The sequence below is a fragment of the Salmo salar genome, chromosome 14, assembly GCF_965601325.2.
Source record: "Salmo salar chromosome 14, fSalSal1, whole genome shotgun sequence".
Classification (NCBI taxonomy): Eukaryota; Metazoa; Chordata; class Actinopteri; order Salmoniformes; family Salmonidae; genus Salmo; species Salmo salar.
In genome coordinates this window covers 80,353,499-80,377,359 of record NC_138304.1, presented here as the reverse complement: position 1 = coordinate 80,377,359, position 23,861 = coordinate 80,353,499, and the positions used below count along the sequence as shown (strand labels likewise).

General features: G+C 43.8%; 2 protein-coding genes across 2 annotated transcripts; both read left to right on the top strand.

Moving 5' to 3' along the window:
- The first annotated feature begins 807 nt into the window (after positions 1–807).
- Positions 808–5,431, top strand: LOC123739196 (zona pellucida sperm-binding protein 3-like). The gene is made up of 11 exons (XM_082961202.1): positions 808–1,302; positions 1,411–1,526; positions 1,616–1,719; positions 2,531–2,708; positions 2,888–3,005; positions 3,155–3,240; positions 3,365–3,561; positions 3,723–3,893; positions 4,465–4,599; positions 4,674–4,802; positions 5,176–5,431. The coding sequence occupies exons 1-10, from the start codon at positions 889–891 to the stop codon at positions 4,796–4,798; spliced, it is 1,644 nt and encodes a 547-aa protein (XP_082817328.1). The 5' UTR covers positions 808–888; the 3' UTR covers positions 4,799–4,802; positions 5,176–5,431.
- Positions 5,432–10,371: 4,940 nt separating this feature from the next.
- On the top strand, positions 10,372–15,019 carry LOC123726772 (zona pellucida sperm-binding protein 3). The gene is made up of 11 exons (XM_045694770.2): positions 10,372–10,866; positions 10,998–11,113; positions 11,203–11,306; positions 12,118–12,295; positions 12,475–12,592; positions 12,742–12,827; positions 12,953–13,149; positions 13,311–13,481; positions 14,053–14,187; positions 14,262–14,390; positions 14,764–15,019. Exons 1-10 carry the CDS (start codon positions 10,453–10,455, stop codon positions 14,384–14,386), a joined length of 1,644 nt encoding a protein of 547 aa, XP_045550726.1. The 5' UTR covers positions 10,372–10,452; the 3' UTR covers positions 14,387–14,390; positions 14,764–15,019.
- Positions 15,020–23,861: the final 8,842 nt, after the last annotated feature.

Here is a 23,861-nt window from a genome sequence, read left to right as displayed (position 1 = left end):
AGAGTGACGCCAATTTACCAACATTACGACCAGGAATATGACTTTCCCGAAGCGGATCCTCTGTTTGGACCACCACCCAGGACAATTGATCTGATCCCAGAAGCTGACCCAAGACAACGGCGCCGCAGAAAGGGCAGACGGAGCGGCCTCCTGGTCAGGCTCCGTAAAAGTGCACATCGCCCACCGCTCCCGAGTATACTACCTGCCAATGTCCAGTGTCTTGACAACAAGGTAGACAAAATTCGAGAAAGGGTTGCCTTTCAGAAAGAGATCAGAGATTGTAACATTCTCTGTTTCACGGAAACATGGCTCTCTCGGGATATGTTGTCGGAATCGGTTCAGCCATCGGATTTCTCCATGCATCGCGCCGACAGAGATAAACACCTCTCTGGGAAGAGGAAGGACGGAGGTGTATGCTTCATGATTAACGACTCATGGTGTAATATGACATTACTCATATCATATTTATGTACTGTATTTTATACCATCTATTGCACCTTGGCCATCGTTCATCCATATATTTATATGTACATATTCTCATTCACCCCTTTTAGATTTGTGTGTATTAGTTGTAGTTGTTGGGGAACTGTTAGATTACTTGTTAGATATTCCTGCACTGTCGGAACCAGAAGCACAAGCATTTCGCTACACTCGCATTAACATCTGCTAACCATGTGTACGTGACAAATAAAATGTGATTTGATTTGAACATGCGTGCCAATTAAAGATCTTGACTAATCAGATGCAAGGCCCAATTAGGGCGTAATCCAGCCCAGGTGTGCAGCCTGGTTGGTTGTTAAAAGCTACCTCTGTTTCATCAATTGTAGCATAGCAGAGGCACGCTGTCCTCTAACCTACAGAGTCACAGTAGTTGTTGGCGTGGGACTCATGATGGCAAACGCGCTCAGGTTATTGTTCAAGCAACTGGTTTGGTTTTTACTTGTGGAAAACTTCTTAATCTCTCCTGCTTTGTCATATACTTATAGCACTGACACATGGCAACAACTTCCAAGGCGAACACCGCAATTTGACAATCGTCCCCGCTTTAAACAGCCTCCACTCCAACAAACAGTTTCAAGGCCAATTCGAGTAGAAACTGTCGCTGTGACGTGCCATTCAGACTACATGGAGATAGTCGTGAAGGCTGATCTGTTTCAACTCGGTAATCTAATCGACGTGGATGACCTGCGACTTGGAGTTGAACAGTACCAAGACCAAGAGCCCTGTAGGGCAACAGCGTCAGCAGCCGGAGATGAGTACAGAATATTTGCAGCACTTTCGGACTGTGGAACCAAGAACCTGGTAATATACCTATATATATATATATATATATATATATATTTTTTTTTTTCTCTAGTAGTTGACTTCTTGAAACAACCTTCTCTTAAATGCTGCTTTGTGAATCCACAGATAACCGAAGACTCATTGATCTACACAAACCTCCTCAGATATACACCCAGAACCACACCAGATGGGGTTATTCGAATGGTTGGTGCTGTAATCCCAATTGAGTGTCATTATGAAAGGTGAGTTTAGGCTATACTGTTGTATGATGATCATATGAATCCTGCGTTGACCTATTGGTTTATTTACCGGCCTGTACTTTCTGTTTCAGGAAGTACAGTTTGGACAGTTATTCTCTCCAGCCGACCTGGATCCCTTTCACCGCCACAGTGTCTGCTGAAGACACCCTGCAGTTCTCATTGAAGCTTATGACAAGTGGGTATATGAATCCTGGGCTGCACTTCGCAGGGTACTATTTTGTTGAACATTCAGATAATCTAAAGGGTACAATGGCGCTCTCCCAGAAGCTTGGTAAAACCCGTGAATTGAATGTTCAAATATAAATGTACTATGTAGCACAAATGCTCTTCTGACATGCAAAATACGGAATCACATCAGACAACTTATGGGGGACACTTCTATCTGCAACGTTATACAGTTTGCATACTAAACATGGCCCTGTTAACAAACCCCTCATTTGAATCCAATATTAGATGCTCACTAGTTTAGCGCCTATTGACAATAAGTTCTGGCCGGGGTAGTTTTAATAGCGACTCGCGTTCGTAACTTTAAAACGCATCGCTTGTCTTTCACATCAGCGACACATTTTCAAAGAAAGTTCAATTACTACACGTTTTTATAGGGTTCCCTCCCACACGGACATATTTCCATGTGACAGTGCTTGTTAATGGTTGACATACAGAAGACAGAGGCGTACCTGTGCTAATTAGTTATCTGCGTCTTCAAACACCTGTGTATAAACGGAAGATTGACGCCACAAACGTGTTGTCACTGAAATACTGTCGGCTACAACTAAATGGTGTAGAGTAACTAAGTGTTGCGCGTGTGAAGTGATTTTGATGCGATATGCAAGAGGGCTTTGTTTCTTGAACTATACTGCAATAGAGGCTTTAGCTGCCAGGGCCAATTCACATCTAAACAGATGGTCCTTGGACTATAAGGAGTAATGTTAGGCTCCTTTAGTTCATTATTGGATAACCTGTCTTTACTGCCATTTCCTTTCCAGGTGACTGGCTCTATGAGCGGGGTTCTGGAGTCTACTTCCTGGGTGATCCCATCAACATTGAGGCGTCTGTCAGGGTTGCTCACCACACCAGGCTCAGGGTGTTTGTTAGCAGCTGCGTGGCCACACTGGACCCTGATAGCAACTCTGTCCCTAGATATGTCTTCATTGAGAGTGATGGGTAAGCAGGGGGGAAAATGGCTTAGAACGACTATTCTCCGGCTGGCCCGTAGAGAACGATAGAATATGCCATTTGAGGGCTTCCACCATTTTTAAAGTAGTCAACTGGTGCTTGGCGGTTTCTTTGAGACTTCTTAATTGGTTACTAAGGAAGATGCCCCAATATGTATCTCCCTCCAGGTGCTTGACGGATTCCCAGCTGCCTGGTTCCCGCTCTGGTTTCATGCGTAGAACCCAGGACAACGAGCTCGGGTTCCACATTGATGCCTTTAGGTTCTACCAGGAGGACGGGGCAGAGGTGAGGGCGGTATTTAAAAAAAGAACAGATATTGTAGAGGCCATTACGGCTACTGTAGTAAAATTATTCTACAGTTACATAATTTACAGACATTATGTAGGCTACTGTGATTCTGCATCTTTGTTTTGCTCATCCTGTTTTTTTTACAGCTGTACATCACCTGCCACCTTATGGCAGTCCCTGTCATGGACCATGCAGAGCCTAGCAACAAGGCATGCTCCTTCATTGATGGCAGGTGGGATAAGTCACATTTCCTTAGCTACTGTTACTGGGCTGTGACCTATTCACTGGAATAACCATAGCATTTAAAAAAAAATGGTGTGTTCTTGGTCCATGAGTAGATCTTTCATACATTTCAGATGGAGGTCTGCTGATGAGAATGATTTGCTATGTGGGCATTGTCTAAGCCTGAGTAGACAGAAGGGGGTTGATCAAGCTCCAGCACAACGTCCCCTCAGTCCAAGACTAGGTGGTAGCCAACTTGAACCTCGTATCTACCGCAACAAACCCCCAGTCTCTGGTGACAATTGGAGTATTGGGATGAAGGCCAAGAAAGGTGTATTTGACATCTTAATCCCTCTATTCTGTCACTACCTTCTCAAAACACATTGCAGGGCTGGGACCTTCTCCAATATGGTTGAGATGGAAATTGAGGGAAGACTAATTGAAAGTGTCTTGACTGCAAAGGTGTGTTTAATGAATGTGTTGTCCTTTTAGTATGGGGCCAGGATACTACTTTGGGCCCCATAATGGTCCTCCCAAGTAAACAGAAGCGTACATCTCCACGGATGAGTGGAGGTATCGATATACCTGGCTTCCCTGCCTCAACAGGGGACAGGAAGCCCGTATCACCTGGCAGTCGTTGGAGTGGCATGGACTTCAAGAGAGGTAATTTGACTCTGACATGGCATAATCTTATTCCTTATGTAGTGCACTACCTTTGAACAGGTAGTCTTGATAACCCAACCCTAGGCAACAGCAGTGACTAGGGTCTGGCTTCAATGACTGACTCGTTTGGCAACTTCTCCCAACAAATCACGAGGCAGACATAGCAGAACGTCATGATTTGAAACCAAATTTTGCAGGGAATACCTTTGCAGTGGTTTTAGTGAAGGTAGTTGAGGCAAACTAGCCACTTGCATAATGCACTCATTAAAAAGAACTGATCTCCATCTTGCAGCTACTATTTTGTATGTATTCAAGCGGATCAGGTAGTGACATAGGCAGACTTATGCCAAACTCGCATTCCAGTAGGTACAGAAGTGTGAAGCCAGTTTTTTTAAAATGTGTGGGAGGCAACCAGGATGTCTCGACTATTGCCCAGACCATGATGCACTGGCCAAAAGTAGTGCACTCTATAGGTCATCGGGTGCCACTTCGGACACCTGTCTTTTCCTATCCCTATAGGCTAGCAATTCTGCCAACACTGGCTGTGTTAATCTGTTACATTTAATTCCAGGACCTTATTTCGCCCAATCCCAAAATGCGGCTAGTCCCTTGGGCCCGAGGGTCGGACCCAACAACAAGCACGGTCTCGTTAGCTCTGCAACATATGATGGCTTCATCAAGCAGAAAGAACTAATTGCCCAAAGAGGTAATGACTGTACTTTACTGTTTTGCATGTATGATAATTGCATGTAGGCTCTGTGCTAAATAGTCTGTTCTCAGAGCTGGAGGCCACCCCAGACCCTGAGTTGATTCCTACACCTGAGCCCATTGGAGACCTTGAGGTTACCACAGAGAAAGAGGGTCTGGGTGAAGAGAAGGATCAGAATGAGATTGGAACCTATTGAAAGGGTATGTATGGGATGATGGTACTGCTATTTTAGAGGGAAATAACCTGCACATGGCAAGCAGGTTAGCACTTATTGGGATGGCTCCGCAGAATGTTCACTAGCTGGCACAGCCACAAAGTAATAAAATATGATTTTTAAACATTAACCTCACTGCCAACCCTAATGCTTAACATTAAATTAAAACCAAAAAAGCATACATTGTTACAATGTAGCCAACTTTGACTTTCCATCTAGTGGTAATCGCTAAGTTCTGCCTCCAGGACAATACCGTCTCAATAAATGTCAACCTGCACATGGCACTTGCCAGTATCACTTTTAAATATCTGACTTCAGAGCTTTTGATGTGGTTTCATAAAGAAGGAATATGTTCCCAGTCCATATCTATTTCTAGAACTGGAAGGCGCTGTTGTCGTGGTGGCCCATAATAGACTTGCTCCAAGCAGCAGCACACTCCAACTCACTGAGGTTGGTGCCAGTCCTGATGTCCCAGCACACAAGGAGGATGCCCCTACAACAAAGTGACATAAGCACCACCACATCTGCTCCTGGCGAACTCAACCAGTGAAGAGACTACCACAACACTGAGATGATGCCTGTTAATCTCTTTGAAAAATAAATGATTTAATGCTACTTCGACTGACTTTCTGTCTTCACCATTATGCACTACATGCTAGAGTAATCTGAAATATTGCCTTCATTTGTTAAAGTGAGTGCCCAGCAATGTAGAAGGGCAACACATGATCAGGGGGCATATTCAGTAGTAGGCTCAACCAACAAGAATGTTGCACTTGGTATGGAGCCCCTTCACTGTTGCATGTTGCTGCCAACTGACATTTCCTAGCGTAGTCTTTGGTCTGTATTGGTGTTTGCATAGCCAGACAGCACATCCTGGATTAATGGGACTCTGTCCCAAGGTTCCTGATTGAGCATGTAAGTTACAGGGCATTCTGAGAAATTGGGCTTGCAATGTGAACTCCGGCTATAAAGGGTCTGAGGAAGGGGTGGACTGCACAGGAGGTTGGTGGCCCCTTAATTGGGGAGACCGGGCTTGTGGTAACTGCAGTGGAATGGTATCAAACCCGTGTTTGCCATTCGCGCCGTTCTTCCCTCAACCTCCACTGGCGGCCTGGAACCAGAAATCGGCACTGGCATTTCTAACTGGTCCTTTTCCTTAAACCCCGCCCCCTATTTTTTTTATTTTTGGTTGTTGTGAGACTTCCATTATTAACCACAAGGATAATTTGGTGCTAAAACCCAAGTTTTTGGGTTTAGTCTGGTGTACGCCTAGCCTCAAAGTCAATGGAAAGGCTTTGGTCAAGTTCCTCCCTGACTACATTGCAGATGTATGCCAGATCTTAAAATGCCTGGTAATGTATTTAACTCGGGTAACCACATACAGCAATCTGATGCACTGTTGGACGCGGCACAACCACTGGATGCAACGCTTAAGCATCTAGTTGGGCAGGCGCTACGGTCAGAAATGCACACGAGATTGCCACAGCACCTATTCTGATTTCAACAAGAGATGAGAAATTATCGGGTGCCAATTCACACAATTTATATGGCTGCATTTAGACAGGCAGCACAATTCTGATCTTTTTCTACTAATTGGTCAAGACCAATCGCAAAATGTTTTTTCAGATCGGATATGTCAAAAGGCCAATTAGTGAAAAAAGGATCAGAATTGGGCTGCCTGTTTAAATGCAGCCAATGGCCTTAGGGTTCTAGGCCCATATTCCCAAAGCGCATCGGAGGATAGAACAGCTTATCAATGGATCGGTTTTGCCTTTTAGGCCACACTGCAAGGCCTAGTGCTCACATCTGTCTTAAAAAATAAATGTATTTCACCTTTTGAACCAGGTAGGCTAGTTGAGAACAAGTTCTCATTTACAACTGCAACCTGGCCAAGATAAAGCAAAGCAGTGAGACAACACAGAGTTACACATGGAATAATCAAACATGCAGTCAATAACACAATAGGAAAAAAAGTCAATATACAATTTGTGCAAGGGAGGTAAGGCAATAAATAGGCCATAGTGGCAAAATAATTACAATTTAGCAATTAAACACGAGTGAGATGTGCAAGTAGAGATACTGGGGTGCGAAGGACCAACAAAATATAACAGTATGGGGATGAGGTAGTTGGATGGGCTATTTACAGATGAGCTATGTACAGGTGCAGTGATCTGTGAGCTGCACTGACAGCTGGTGCTTAAAGTTAGTGAGGGAGATATGAGTCTCCAGCTTCAGTGACTTTTGCAATTCGTTCCAGTCATTGGCAGCAGAGAACTGGAACGAAAGGCGACCAAATGAGGAATTGGCTTTGGGGGTGACCAGTGAAATATACCTGCTGGAGCACGTGCTACGGGTGGGTGCTGCTGTGTTGTTTTGGAATGCTGACTCTCCAAGCTAAGGTGACAACAAAGCCTACCATGGATGTTCCCAGTTACTTTGAATGTTCAAAGTCATAGTGTTAGAACACTTAAAGCCTCAAAGGAAAGTGAAACTATTTTCAATACGAGTCCTTTATGGCTCGCCACAGCAGTCAACTAGCTAGCTAGGTAGCTTTCTAGCACATTCACTAATTTGTCTGTAAGCAATACATGTTCTTGTCAAACTGTCAACCGAGTAACTAGCAAGCAACAAGATATGTAAAATAGCAGTCTATAAACCACGAGGGCAAATAGATCAGATTTGATCGCTAGACACAAGTCGCATGGCCGGGAATCAAATTTGTATCTGATTTCAAACCACCTTGGAAGGTCAGGGCCAGCTCCAGACATAAGCGGTCGCTTAGGGGCCCCCGACCAAAAAAGGTTTATACATATATACAGTACCAGTCAAAAGTTTGGACACACCTACTCATTCAAGGGTTTTTCTTAATTTTTTACTATTTTCTACATTGTAGAATCATACTGAAGACAGCAAAACTATGAAATAACACATGGAATAACCAAAAAGGTGTTAAACAAATCCAAATATATTTTATATTCTTCAAAGTAGCCACCTTGATGATAGCATTGCACACTGTTGGCATTCTCTCACCTAGCTTCATGAGGTAGTCACCTGGAATGCATTTCAATCAACAGGTGTACCTTTTTTTCTACCTTTATTTAACTAGGCAAGCCAGATAAGAACACATTCTTATTTTCAATGATGGCCTAGGAACACTGGGTTAACTGCCTTGTTCAGCGGCAGAACGACAGATTTTTACCTTGTCAGCTCGGGGATTCGATCTTGCAACCTTTCGGTTACAAGTCCAACGCTCTAACCACTAGGCTACCTGCCACCTTGTTAAAAGTTCATTTGTGGAATTTCTTTCCTTAATGCGTTTGAGCCAATCAGTTGTGTTGTGACAAGGTAGGGGTGGTATACAGAAGATAGCCCAATTTGGTGAAAGACCAAGTCCATATTATGGCAAGAACAGCTCAAATAAGCAAAGAGAAAGGACGTCATTACTTTAAGACATGAAGGTCAGTCAATCTGGAACATTTCAAGAACTTTGAACATTTCTTCAAGTGCAGTCGCAAGAACCATAAAGCGCTATGATGAAACTGGCTCTCGTGAGGACCGCCACAGGAAAGGAAGACCCAGAGTTACCTTTGCTGCAGAGGATAAGTTTATTAGACTTACCAGCCTTAGAAATTGCAGCCCAAATAAATGCTTCACAGAGTTCAAGTAACAGACACATCTCAACATCAACTGTTCAGAGGAGACTGCGTTAATCAGGCCTTCATGGTCGAATTGCTGCAAAGAAACCACTACAAAAGGACACCAATAAGAAGAAGAGACTTGTTTGGGCCAAGAAACACGAGCAATGGGTCAAATATGAGATTTTTGGTTCCAACCGCCGCGATTTTGTCAGACACAGAGTAGGTGAACGGAAATCTCCACGTGTGGTTCCCACCGTGAAGCATGGAGGAGGAGGTGTGATGGTGCTTTGCTGGTGACACTGTCTGTGATTTATTTAGAATTCAAGGCACACTTAACCAGCATGGCTAACTCAGCATTCTGCAGCAATAAGCCATCCCATCTGGTTTGCGCTCAGTGGGACTATCATTTGTTTTTCAACAGGGCAATGACCCAACACACCTCCAGGCTGTGTAAGGGCTATTTGAACAAGAAGGAGAGTGATGGAGTGCTGCATCAGATGACCTGGCCTCAACAATCACCCGACCTCAACCCAATTGAGATGGTTTGGGATGAGTTGGACCGCAGAGTGAAGGAAAAGCAGCCAACAAGTGCTCAGCATATGTGGGAACTCCTTCAAGACTTCTTCAAGAAAAAACATCCAGGTGAAGCTGGTTGAGAGAATGCCAAGAGTGTGCAAAGGTGTCATCAAGGCAAAGGGTGGCTACTTTGAAGAATCTAAAATCTAAAATATTTATTGCTGACCAGCAGATGTCACTAATGTGCATTGTGAACAGACAATGACCTCCGAGTAATTAACCGTTTTTGGGCCCAATTTGGTGAAAGCGCTGAAGCCTACAGAAAGATTTGGTTTCCCGTCACTACAGATTGCTATAACATATGATGTGTTAGCTGATATGTAAAATACGTATCCAGGCGTTTTAAGATCTGCCACGTATCACGTGCCACGCCTGGGCAGAGGAACGTGGCAAACAAGAACGCGTTCCTCTGATGGTGCCGACAGAGATGGTCGGCTCGCTTCGAGTCCTTAGGAAACTATGCAGTATTTGTTTTTTTTAATGTATTATTTCTTACCCCAGGAAGTCTTAAGTCTTATTACATACAGCCGGGAAGAACTACTGGATGTAAGAGTGACGCCAATTTACCAACATTACGACCAGGAATATGACTTTCCCGAAGCGGATCCTCTGTTTGGACCACCACCCAGGACAATTGATCTGATCCCAGAAGCTGACCCAAGAAAGGGCAGACGGAGCGGCCTCCTGGTCAGGCTCCGTAAAAGTGCACATCGCCCACCGCTCCCGAGTATACTACCTGCCAATGTCCAGTGTCTTGACAACAAGGTAGACAAAATTCGAGAAAGGGTTGCCTTTCAGAAAGAGATCAGAGATTGTAACATTCTCTGTTTCACGGAAACATGGCTCTCTCGGGATATGTTGTCGGAATCGGTTCAGCCATCGGATTTCTCCATGCATCGCGCCGACAGAGATAAACACCTCTCTGGGAAGAGGAAGGACGGAGGTGTATGCTTCATGATTAACGACTCATGGTGTAATATGACATTACTCATATCATATTTATGTACTGTATTTTATACCATCTATTGCACCTTGGCCATCGTTCATCCATATATTTATATGTACATATTCTCATTCACCCCTTTTAGATTTGTGTGTATTAGTTGTAGTTGTTGGGGAACTGTTAGATTACTTGTTAGATATTCCTGCACTGTCGGAACCAGAAGCACAAGCATTTCGCTACACTCGCATTAACATCTGCTAACCATGTGTACGTGACAAATAAAATGTGATTTGATTTGAACATGCGTGCCAATTAAAGATCTTGACTAATCAGATGCAAGGCCCAATTAGGGCGTAATCCAGCCCAGGTGTGCAGCCTGGTTGGTTGTTAAAAGCTACCTCTGTTTCATCAATTGTAGCATAGCAGAGGCACGCTGTCCTCTAACCTACAGAGTCACAGTAGTTGTTGGCGTGGGACTCATGATGGCAAACGCGCTCAGGTTATTGTTCAAGCAACTGGTTTGGTTTTTACTTGTGGAAAACTTCTTAATCTCTCCTGCTTTGTCATATACTTATAGCACTGACACATGGCAACAACTTCCAAGGCGAACACCGCAATTTGACAATCGTCCCCGCTTTAAACAGCCTCCACTCCAACAAACAGTTTCAAGGCCAATTCGAGTAGAAACTGTCGCTGTGACGTGCCATTCAGACTACATGGAGATAGTCGTGAAGGCTGATCTGTTTCAACTCGGTAATCTAATCGACGTGGATGACCTGCGACTTGGAGTTGAACAGTACCAAGACCAAGAGCCCTGTAGGGCAACAGCGTCAGCAGCCGGAGATGAGTACAGAATATTTGCAGCACTTTCGGACTGTGGAACCAAGAACCTGGTAATATACCTATATATATATATATATATATATATATATATATATATATATATATATATATTTTTTTTTTTTCTCTAGTAGTTGACTTCTTGAAACAACCTTCTCTTAAATGCTGCTTTGTGAATCCACAGATAACCGAAGACTCATTGATCTACACAAACCTCCTCAGATATACACCCAGAACCACACCAGATGGGGTTATTCGAATGGTTGGTGCTGTAATCCCAATTGAGTGTCATTATGAAAGGTGAGTTTAGGCTATACTGTTGTATGATGATCATATGAATCCTGCGTTGACCTATTGGTTTATTTACCGGCCTGTACTTTCTGTTTCAGGAAGTACAGTTTGGACAGTTATTCTCTCCAGCCGACCTGGATCCCTTTCACCGCCACAGTGTCTGCTGAAGACACCCTGCAGTTCTCATTGAAGCTTATGACAAGTGGGTATATGAATCCTGGGCTGCACTTCGCAGGGTACTATTTTGTTGAACATTCAGATAATCTAAAGGGTACAATGGCGCTCTCCCAGAAGCTTGGTAAAACCCGTGAATTGAATGTTCAAATATAAATGTACTATGTAGCACAAATGCTCTTCTGACATGCAAAATACGGAATCACATCAGACAACTTATGGGGGACACTTCTATCTGCAACGTTATACAGTTTGCATACTAAACATGGCCCTGTTAACAAACCCCTCATTTGAATCCAATATTAGATGCTCACTAGTTTAGCGCCTATTGACAATAAGTTCTGGCCGGGGTAGTTTTAATAGCGACTCGCGTTCGTAACTTTAAAACGCATCGCTTGTCTTTCACATCAGCGACACATTTTCAAAGAAAGTTCAATTACTACACGTTTTTATAGGGTTCCCTCCCACACGGACATATTTCCATGTGACAGTGCTTGTTAATGGTTGACATACAGAAGACAGAGGCGTACCTGTGCTAATTAGTTATCTGCGTCTTCAAACACCTGTGTATAAACGGAAGATTGACGCCACAAACGTGTTGTCACTGAAATACTGTCGGCTACAACTAAATGGTGTAGAGTAACTAAGTGTTGCGCGTGTGAAGTGATTTTGATGCGATATGCAAGAGGGCTTTGTTTCTTGAACTATACTGCAATAGAGGCTTTAGCTGCCAGGGCCAATTCACATCTAAACAGATGGTCCTTGGACTATAAGGAGTAATGTTAGGCTCCTTTAGTTCATTATTGGATAACCTGTCTTTACTGCCATTTCCTTTCCAGGTGACTGGCTCTATGAGCGGGGTTCTGGAGTCTACTTCCTGGGTGATCCCATCAACATTGAGGCGTCTGTCAGGGTTGCTCACCACACCAGGCTCAGGGTGTTTGTTAGCAGCTGCGTGGCCACACTGGACCCTGATAGCAACTCTGTCCCTAGATATGTCTTCATTGAGAGTGATGGGTAAGCAGGGGGGAAAATGGCTTAGAACGACTATTCTCCGGCTGGCCCGTAGAGAACGATAGAATATGCCATTTGAGGGCTTCCACCATTTTTAAAGTAGTCAACTGGTGCTTGGCGGTTTCTTTGAGACTTCTTAATTGGTTACTAAGGAAGATGCCCCAATATGTATCTCCCTCCAGGTGCTTGACGGATTCCCAGCTGCCTGGTTCCCGCTCTGGTTTCATGCGTAGAACCCAGGACAACGAGCTCGGGTTCCACATTGATGCCTTTAGGTTCTACCAGGAGGACGGGGCAGAGGTGAGGGCGGTATTTAAAAAAAGAACAGATATTGTAGAGGCCATTACGGCTACTGTAGTAAAATTATTCTACAGTTACATAATTTACAGACATTATGTAGGCTACTGTGATTCTGCATCTTTGTTTTGCTCATCCTGTTTTTTTTACAGCTGTACATCACCTGCCACCTTATGGCAGTCCCTGTCATGGACCATGCAGAGCCTAGCAACAAGGCATGCTCCTTCATTGATGGCAGGTGGGATAAGTCACATTTCCTTAGCTACTGTTACTGGGCTGTGACCTATTCACTGGAATAACCATAGCATTTTAAAAAAAAATGGTGTGTTCTTGGTCCATGAGTAGATCTTTCATACATTTCAGATGGAGGTCTGCTGATGAGAATGATTTGCTATGTGGGCATTGTCTAAGCCTGAGTAGACAGAAGGGGGTTGATCAAGCTCCAGCACAACGTCCCCTCAGTCCAAGACTAGGTGGTAGCCAACTTGAACCTCGTATCTACCGCAACAAACCCCCAGTCTCTGGTGACAATTGGAGTATTGGGATGAAGGCCAAGAAAGGTGTATTTGACATCTTAATCCCTCTATTCTGTCACTACCTTCTCAAAACACATTGCAGGGCTGGGACCTTCTCCAATATGGTTGAGATGGAAATTGAGGGAAGACTAATTGAAAGTGTCTTGACTGCAAAGGTGTGTTTAATGAATGTGTTGTCCTTTTAGTATGGGGCCAGGATACTACTTTGGGCCCCATAATGGTCCTCCCAAGTAAACAGAAGCGTACATCTCCACGGATGAGTGGAGGTATCGATATACCTGGCTTCCCTGCCTCAACAGGGGACAGGAAGCCCGTATCACCTGGCAGTCGTTGGAGTGGCATGGACTTCAAGAGAGGTAATTTGACTCTGACATGGCATAATCTTATTCCTTATGTAGTGCACTACCTTTGAACAGGTAGTCTTGATAACCCAACCCTAGGCAACAGCAGTGACTAGGGTCTGGCTTCAATGACTGACTCGTTTGGCAACTTCTCCCAACAAATCACGAGGCAGACATAGCAGAACGTCATGATTTGAAACCAAATTTTGCAGGGAATACCTTTGCAGTGGTTTTAGTGAAGGTAGTTGAGGCAAACTAGCCACTTGCATAATGCACTCATTAAAAAGAACTGATCTCCATCTTGCAGCTACTATTTTGTATGTATTCAAGCGGATCAGGTAGTGACATAGGCAGACTTATGCCAAACTCGCATTCCAGTAGGTACAGAAGTGTGAAGCCAGTTTTTTTAAAATGTGTGGGAGGCAACCAGGATGTCTCGACTATTGCCCAGACCATGATGCACTGGCCAAAAGTAGTGCACTCTATAGGTCATCGGGTGCCACTTCGGACACCTGTCTTTTCCTATCCCTATAGGCTAGCAATTCTGCCAACACTGGCTGTGTTAATCTGTTACATTTAATTCCAGGACCTTATTTCGCCCAATCCCAAAATGCGGCTAGTCCCTTGGGCCCGAGGGTCGGACCCAACAACAAGCACGGTCTCGTTAGCTCTGCAACATATGATGGCTTCATCAAGCAGAAAGAACTAATTGCCCAAAGAGGTAATGACTGTACTTTACTGTTTTGCATGTATGATAATTGCATGTAGGCTCTGTGCTAAATAGTCTGTTCTCAGAGCTGGAGGCCACCCCAGACCCTGAGTTGATTCCTACACCTGAGCCCATTGGAGACCTTGAGGTTACCACAGAGAAAGAGGGTCTGGGTGAAGAGAAGGATCAGAATGAGATTGGAACCTATTGAAAGGGTATGTATGGGATGATGGTACTGCTATTTTAGAGGGAAATAACCTGCACATGGCAAGCAGGTTAGCACTTATTGGGATGGCTCCGCAGAATGTTCACTAGCTGGCACAGCCACAAAGTAATAAAATATGATTTTTAAACATTAACCTCACTGCCAACCCTAATGCTTAACATTAAATTAAAACCAAAAAAGCATACATTGTTACAATGTAGCCAACTTTGACTTTCCATCTAGTGGTAATCGCTAAGTTCTGCCTCCAGGACAATACCGTCTCAATAAATGTCAACCTGCACATGGCACTTGCCAGTATCACTTTTAAATATCTGACTTCAGAGCTTTTGATGTGGTTTCATAAAGAAGGAATATGTTCCCAGTCCATATCTATTTCTAGAACTGGAAGGCGCTGTTGTCGTGGTGGCCCATAATAGACTTGCTCCAAGCAGCAGCACACTCCAACTCACTGAGGTTGGTGCCAGTCCTGATGTCCCAGCACACAAGGAGGATGCCCCTACAACAAAGTGACATAAGCACCACCACATCTGCTCCTGGCGAACTCAACCAGTGAAGAGACTACCACAACACTGAGATGATGCCTGTTAATCTCTTTGAAAAATAAATGATTTAATGCTACTTCGACTGACTTTCTGTCTTCACCATTATGCACTACATGCTAGAGTAATCTGAAATATTGCCTTCATTTGTTAAAGTGAGTGCCCAGCAATGTAGAAGGGCAACACATGATCAGGGGGCATATTCAGTAGTAGGCTCAACCAACAAGAATGTTGCACTTGGTATGGAGCCCCTTCACTGTTGCATGTTGCTGCCAACTGACATTTCCTAGCGTAGTCTTTGGTCTGTATTGGTGTTTGCATAGCCAGACAGCACATCCTGGATTAATGGGACTCTGTCCCAAGGTTCCTGATTGAGCATGTAAGTTACAGGGCATTCTGAGAAATTGGGCTTGCAATGTGAACTCCGGCTATAAAGGGTCTGAGGAAGGGGTGGACTGCACAGGAGGTTGGTGGCCCCTTAATTGGGGAGACCGGGCTTGTGGTAACTGCAGTGGAATGGTATCAAACCCGTGTTTGCCATTCGCGCCGTTCTTCCCTCAACCTCCACTGGCGGCCTGGAACCAGAAATCGGCACTGGCATTTCTAACTGGTCCTTTTCCTTAAACCCCGCCCCCTATTTTTTTATTTTTGGTTGTTGTGAGACTTCCATTATTAACCACAAGGATAATTTGGTGCTAAAACCCAAGTTTTTGGGTTTAGTCTGGTGTACGCCTAGCCTCAAAGTCAATGGAAAGGCTTTGGTCAAGTTCCTCCCTGACTACATTGCAGATGTATGCCAGATCTTAAAATGCCTGGTAATGTATTTAACTCGGGTAACCACATACAGCAATCTGATGCACTGTTGGACGCGGCACAACCACTGGATGCAACGCTTAAGCATCTAGTTGGGCAGGCGCTACGGTCAGAAATGCACACGAGATTGCCACAGCACCTATTCTGATTTCAACAAGAGATGAGAAATTATCGGGTGCCAATTCACACAATTTATATGGCTGCATTTAGACAGGCAGCACAATTCTGATCTTTTTCTACTAATTGGTCAAGACCAATCGCAAAATGTTTTTTCAGATCGGATATGTCAAAAGGCCAATTAGTGAAAAAAGGATCAGAATTGGGCTGCCTGTTTAAATGCAGCCAATGGCCTTAGGGTTCTAGGCCCATATTCCCAAAGCGCATCGGAGGATAGAACAGCTTATCAATGGATCGGTTTTGCCTTTTAGGCCACACTGCAAGGCCTAGTGCTCACATCTGTCTTAAAAAATAAATGTATTTCACCTTTTGAACCAGGTAGGCTAGTTGAGAACAAGTTCTCATTTACAACTGCAACCTGGCCAAGATAAAGCAAAGCAGTGAGACAACACAGAGTTACACATGGAATAATCAAACATGCAGTCAATAACACAATAGGAAAAAAAGTCAATATACAATTTGTGCAAGGGAGGTAAGGCAATAAATAGGCCATAGTGGCAAAATAATTACAATTTAGCAATTAAACACGAGTGAGATGTGCAAGTAGAGATACTGGGGTGCGAAGGACCAACAAAATATAACAGTATGGGGATGAGGTAGTTGGATGGGCTATTTACAGATGAGCTATGTACAGGTGCAGTGATCTGTGAGCTGCACTGACAGCTGGTGCTTAAAGTTAGTGAGGGAGATATGAGTCTCCAGCTTCAGTGACTTTTGCAATTCGTTCCAGTCATTGGCAGCAGAGAACTGGAACGAAAGGCGACCAAATGAGGAATTGGCTTTGGGGGTGACCAGTGAAATATACCTGCTGGAGCACGTGCTACGGGTGGGTGCTGCTGTGTTGTTTTGGAATGCTGACTCTCCAAGCTAAGGTGACAACAAAGCCTACCATGGATGTTCCCAGTTACTTTGAATGTTCAAAGTCATAGTGTTAGAACACTTAAAGCCTCAAAGGAAAGTGAAACTATTTTCAATACGAGTCCTTTATGGCTCGCCACAGCAGTCAACTAGCTAGCTAGGTAGCTTTCTAGCACATTCACTAATTTGTCTGTAAGCAATACATGTTCTTGTCAAACTGTCAACCGAGTAACTAGCAAGCAACAAGATATGTAAAATAGCAGTCTATAAACCACGAGGGCAAATAGATCAGATTTGATCGCTAGACACAAGTCGCATGGCCGGGAATCAAATTTGTATCTGATTTCAAACCACCTTGGAAGGTCAGGGCCAGCTCCAGACATAAGCGGTCGCTTAGGGGCCCCCGACCAAAAAAGGTTTATACATATATACAGTACCAGTCAAAAGTTTGGACACACCTACTCATTCAAGGGTTTTTCTTAATTTTTTACTATTTTCTACATTGTAGAATCATACTGAAGACAGCAAAACTATGAAATAACACATGGAATAACCAAAAAGGTGTTAAACAAATCCAAATATATTTTATATTCTTCAAAGTAGCCACCTTGATGATAGCATTGCACACTGTTGGCATTCTCTCACCTAGCTTCCTGAGGCAGTCACCTGGAATGCATTTCAATCAACAGGTGTACCTTTTTTTCTACCTTTATTTAACTAGGCAAGCCAGATAAGAACACATTCTTATTTTCAATGATGGCCTAGGAACACTGGGTTAACTGCCTTGTTCAGCGGCAGAACGACAGATTTTTACCTTGTCAGCTCGGGGATTCGATCTTGCAACCTTTCGGTTACAAGTCCAACGCTCTAACCACTAGGCTACCTGCCACCTTGTTAAAAGTTCATTTGTGGAATTTCTTTCCTTAATGCGTTTGAGCCAATCAGTTGTGTTGTGACAAGGTAGGGGTGGTATACAGAAGATAGCCCAATTTGGTGAAAGACCAAGTCCATATTATGGCAAGAACAGCTCAAATAAGCAAAGAGAAAGGACGTCATTACTTTAAGACATGAAGGTCAGTCAATCTGGAACATTTCAAGAACTTTGAACATTTCTTCAAGTGCAGTCGCAAGAACCATAAAGCGCTATGATGAAACTGGCTCTCGTGAGGACCGCCACAGGAAAGGAAGACCCAGAGTTACCTTTGCTGCAGAGGATAAGTTTATTAGACTTACCAGCCTTAGAAATTGCAGCCCAAATAAATGCTTCACAGAGTTCAAGTAACAGACACATCTCAACATCAACTGTTCAGAGGAGACTGCGTTAATCAGGCCTTCATGGTCGAATTGCTGCAAAGAAACCACTACAAAAGGACACCAATAAGAAGAAGAGACTTGTTTGGGCCAAGAAACACGAGCAATGGGTCAAATATGAGATTTTTGGTTCCAACCGCCGCGATTTTGTCAGACACAGAGTAGGTGAACGGAAATCTCCACGTGTGGTTCCCACCGTGAAGCATGGAGGAGGAGGTGTGATGGTGCTGTGCTGGTGACACTGTCTGTGATTTATTTAGAATTCAAGGCACACTTAACCAGCATGGCTAACTCAGCATTCTGCAGCAATAAGCCATCCCATCTGGTTTGCGCTCAGTGGGACTATCATTTGTTTTTCAACAGGGCAATGACCCAACACACCTCCAGGCTGTGTAAGGGCTATTTGAACAAGAAGGAGAGTGATGGAGTGCTGCATCAGATGACCTGGCCTCAACAATCACCCGACCTCAACCCAATTGAGATGGTTTGGGATGAGTTGGACCGCAGAGTGAAGGAAAAGCAGCCAACAAGTGCTCAGCATATGTGGGAACTCCTTCAAGACTTCTTCAAGAAAAAACATCCAGGTGAAGCTGGTTGAGAGAATGCCAAGAGTGTGCAAAGGTGTCATCAAGGCAAAGGGTGGCTACTTTGAAGAATCTAAAATCTAAAATATTTATTGCTGACCAGCAGATGTCACTAATGTGCATTGTGAACAGACAATGACCTCCGAGTAATTAACCGTTTTTGGGCCCAATTTGGTGAAAGCGCTGAAGCCTACAGAAAGATTTGGTTTCCCGTCACTACAGATTGCTATAACATATGATGTGTTAGCTGATATGTAAAATACGTATCCAGGCGTTTTAAGATCTGCCACGTATCACGTGCCACGCCTGGGCAGAGGAACGTGGCAAACAAGAACGCGTTCCTCTGATGGTGCCGACAGAGATGGTCGGCTCGCTTCGAGTCCTTAGGAAACTATGCAGTATTTGGTTTTTTTAATGTATTATTTCTTACCCCAGGAAGTCTTAAGTCTTATTACATACAGCCGGGAAGAACTACTGGATGTAAGAGTGACGCCAATTTACCAACATTACGACCAGGAATATGACTTTCCCGAAGCGGATCCTCTGTTTGGACCACCACCCAGGACAATTGATCTGATCCCAGAAGCTGACCCAAGACAACGGCGCCGCAGAAAGGGCAGACGGAGCGGCCTCCTGGTCAGGCTCCGTAAAAGTGCACATCGCCCACCGCTCCCGAGTATACTACCTGCCAATGTCCAGTGTCTTGACAACAAGGTAGACAAAATTCGAGAAAGGGTTGCCTTTCAGAAAGAGATCAGAGATTGTAACATTCTCTGTTTCACGGAAACATGGCTCTCTCGGGATATGTTGTCGGAATCGGTTCAGCCATCGGATTTCTCCATGCATCGCGCCGACAGAGATAAACACCTCTCTGGGAAGAGGAAGGACGGAGGTGTATGCTTCATGATTAACGACTCATGGTGTAATATGACATTACTCATATCATATTTATGTACTGTATTTTATACCATCTATTGCACCTTGGCCATCGTTCATCCATATATTTATATGTACATATTCTCATTCACCCCTTTTAGATTTGTGTGTATTAGTTGTAGTTGTTGGGGAACTGTTAGATTACTTGTTAGATATTCCTGCACTGTCGGAACCAGAAGCACAAGCATTTCGCTACACTCGCATTAACATCTGCTAACCATGTGTACGTGACAAATAAAATGTGATTTGATTTGAACATGCGTGCCAATTAAAGATCTTGACTAATCAGATGCAAGGCCCAATTAGGGCGTAATCCAGCCCAGGTGTGCAGCCTGGTTGGTTGTTAAAAGCTACCTCTGTTTCATCAATTGTAGCATAGCAGAGGCACGCTGTCCTGTATGGGATGATGGTACTGCTATTTTAGAGGGAAATAACCTGCACATGGCAAGCAGGTTAGCACTTATTGGGATGGCTCCGCAGAATGTTCACTAGCTGGCACAGCCACAAAGTAATAAAATATGATTTTTAAACATTAACCTCACTGCCAACCCTAATGCTTAACATTAAATTAAAACCAAAAAAGCATACATTGTTACAATGTAGCCAACTTTGACTTTCCATCTAGTGGTAATCGCTAAGTTCTGCCTCCAGGACAATACCGTCTCAATAAATGTCAACCTGCACATGGCACTTGCCAGTATCACTTTTAAATATCTGACTTCAGAGCTTTTGATGTGGTTTCATAAAGAAGGAATATGTTCCCAGTCCATATCTATTTCTAGAACTGGAAGGCGCTGTTGTCGTGGTGGCCCATAATAGACTTGCTCCAAGCAGCAGCACACTCCAACTCACTGAGGTTGGTGCCAGTCCTGATGTCCCAGCACACAAGGAGGATGCCCCTACAACAAAGTGACATAAGCACCACCACATCTGCTCCTGGCGAACTCAACCAGTGAAGAGACTACCACAACACTGAGATGATGCCTGTTAATCTCTTTGAAAAATAAATGATTTAATGCTACTTCGACTGACTTTCTGTCTTCACCATTATGCACTACATGCTAGAGTAATCTGAAATATTGCCTTCATTTGTTAAAGTGAGTGCCCAGCAATGTAGAAGGGCAACACATGATCAGGGGGCATATTCAGTAGTAGGCTCAACCAACAAGAATGTTGCACTTGGTATGGAGCCCCTTCACTGTTGCATGTTGCTGCCAACTGACATTTCCTAGCGTAGTCTTTGGTCTGTATTGGTGTTTGCATAGCCAGACAGCACATCCTGGATTAATGGGACTCTGTCCCAAGGTTCCTGATTGAGCATGTAAGTTACAGGGCATTCTGAGAAATTGGGCTTGCAATGTGAACTCCGGCTATAAAGGGTCTGAGGAAGGGGTGGACTGCACAGGAGGTTGGTGGCCCCTTAATTGGGGAGACCGGGCTTGTGGTAACTGCAGTGGAATGGTATCAAACCCGTGTTTGCCATTCGCGCCGTTCTTCCCTCAACCTCCACTGGCGGCCTGGAACCAGAAATCGGCACTGGCATTTCTAACTGGTCCTTTTCCTTAAACCCCGCCCCCTATTTTTTTATTTTTGGTTGTTGTGAGACTTCCATTATTAACCACAAGGATAATTTGGTGCTAAAACCCAAGTTTTTGGGTTTAGTCTGGTGTACGCCTAGCCTCAAAGTCAATGGAAAGGCTTTGGTCAAGTTCCTCCCTGACTACATTGCAGATGTATGCCAGATCTTAAAATGCCTGGTAATGTATTTAACTCGGGTAACCACATACAGCAATCTGATGCACTGTTGGACGCGGCACAACCACTGGATGCAACGCTTAAGCATCTAGTTGGGCAGGCGCTACGGTCAGAAATGCACACGAGATTGCCACAGCACCTATTCTGATTTCAACAAGAGATGAGAAATTATCGGGTGCCAATTCACACAATTTATATGGCTGCATTTAGACAGGCAGCACAATTCTGATCTTTTTCTACTAATTGGTCAAGACCAATCGCAAAATGTTTTTTCAGATCGGATATGTCAAAAGGCCAATTAGTGAAAAAAGGATCAGAATTGGGCTGCCTGTTTAAATGCAGCCAATGGCCTTAGGGTTCTAGGCCCATATTCCCAAAGCGCATCGGAGGATAGAACAGCTTATCAATGGATCGGTTTTGCCTTTTAGGCCACACTGCAAGGCCTAGTGCTCACATCTGTCTTAAAAAATAAATGTATTTCACCTTTTGAACCAGGTAGGCTAGTTGAGAACAAGTTCTCATTTACAACTGCAACCTGGCCAAGATAAAGCAAAGCAGTGAGACAACACAGAGTTACACATGGAATAATCAAACATGCAGTCAATAACACAATAGGAAAAAAAGTCAATATACAATTTGTGCAAGGGAGGTAAGGCAATAAATAGGCCATAGTGGCAAAATAATTACAATTTAGCAATTAAACACGAGTGAGATGTGCAAGTAGAGATACTGGGGTGCGAAGGACCAACAAAATATAACAGTATGGGGATGAGGTAGTTGGATGGGCTATTTACAGATGAGCTATGTACAGGTGCAGTGATCTGTGAGCTGCACTGACAGCTGGTGCTTAAAGTTAGTGAGGGAGATATGAGTCTCCAGCTTCAGTGACTTTTGCAATTCGTTCCAGTCATTGGCAGCAGAGAACTGGAACGAAAGGCGACCAAATGAGGAATTGGCTTTGGGGGTGACCAGTGAAATATACCTGCTGGAGCACGTGCTACGGGTGGGTGCTGCTGTGTTGTTTTGGAATGCTGACTCTCCAAGCTAAGGTGACAACAAAGCCTACCATGGATGTTCCCAGTTACTTTGAATGTTCAAAGTCATAGTGTTAGAACACTTAAAGCCTCAAAGGAAAGTGAAACTATTTTCAATACGAGTCCTTTATGGCTCGCCACAGCAGTCAACTAGCTAGCTAGGTAGCTTTCTAGCACATTCACTAATTTGTCTGTAAGCAATACATGTTCTTGTCAAACTGTCAACCGAGTAACTAGCAAGCAACAAGATATGTAAAATAGCAGTCTATAAACCACGAGGGCAAATAGATCAGATTTGATCGCTAGACACAAGTCGCATGGCCGGGAATCAAATTTGTATCTGATTTCAAACCACCTTGGAAGGTCAGGGCCAGCTCCAGACATAAGCGGTCGCTTAGGGGCCCCCGACCAAAAAAGGTTTATACATATATACAGTACCAGTCAAAAGTTTGGACACACCTACTCATTCAAGGGTTTTTCTTAATTTTTTACTATTTTCTACATTGTAGAATCATACTGAAGACAGCAAAACTATGAAATAACACATGGAATAACCAAAAAGGTGTTAAACAAATCCAAATATATTTTATATTCTTCAAAGTAGCCACCTTGATGATAGCATTGCACACTGTTGGCATTCTCTCACCTAGCTTCATGAGGTAGTCACCTGGAATGCATTTCAATCAACAGGTGTACCTTTTTTTCTACCTTTATTTAACTAGGCAAGCCAGATAAGAACACATTCTTATTTTCAATGATGGCCTAGGAACACTGGGTTAACTGCCTTGTTCAGCGGCAGAACGACAGATTTTTACCTTGTCAGCTCGGGGATTCGATCTTGCAACCTTTCGGTTACAAGTCCAACGCTCTAACCACTAGGCTACCTGCCACCTTGTTAAAAGTTCATTTGTGGAATTTCTTTCCTTAATGCGTTTGAGCCAATCAGTTGTGTTGTGACAAGGTAGGGGTGGTATACAGAAGATAGCCCAATTTGGTGAAAGACCAAGTCCATATTATGGCAAGAACAGCTCAAATAAGCAAAGAGAAAGGACGTCATTACTTTAAGACATGAAGGTCAGTCAATCTGGAACATTTCAAGAACTTTGAACATTTCTTCAAGTGCAGTCGCAAGAACCATAAAGCGCTATGATGAAACTGGCTCTCGTGAGGACCGCCACAGGAAAGGAAGACCCAGAGTTACCTTTGCTGCAGAGGATAAGTTTATTAGACTTACCAGCCTTAGAAATTGCAGCCCAAATAAATGCTTCACAGAGTTCAAGTAACAGACACATCTCAACATCAACTGTTCAGAGGAGACTGCGTTAATCAGGCCTTCATGGTCGAATTGCTGCAAAGAAACCACTACAAAAGGACACCAATAAGAAGAAGAGACTTGTTTGGGCCAAGAAACACGAGCAATGGGTCAAATATGAGATTTTTGGTTCCAACCGCC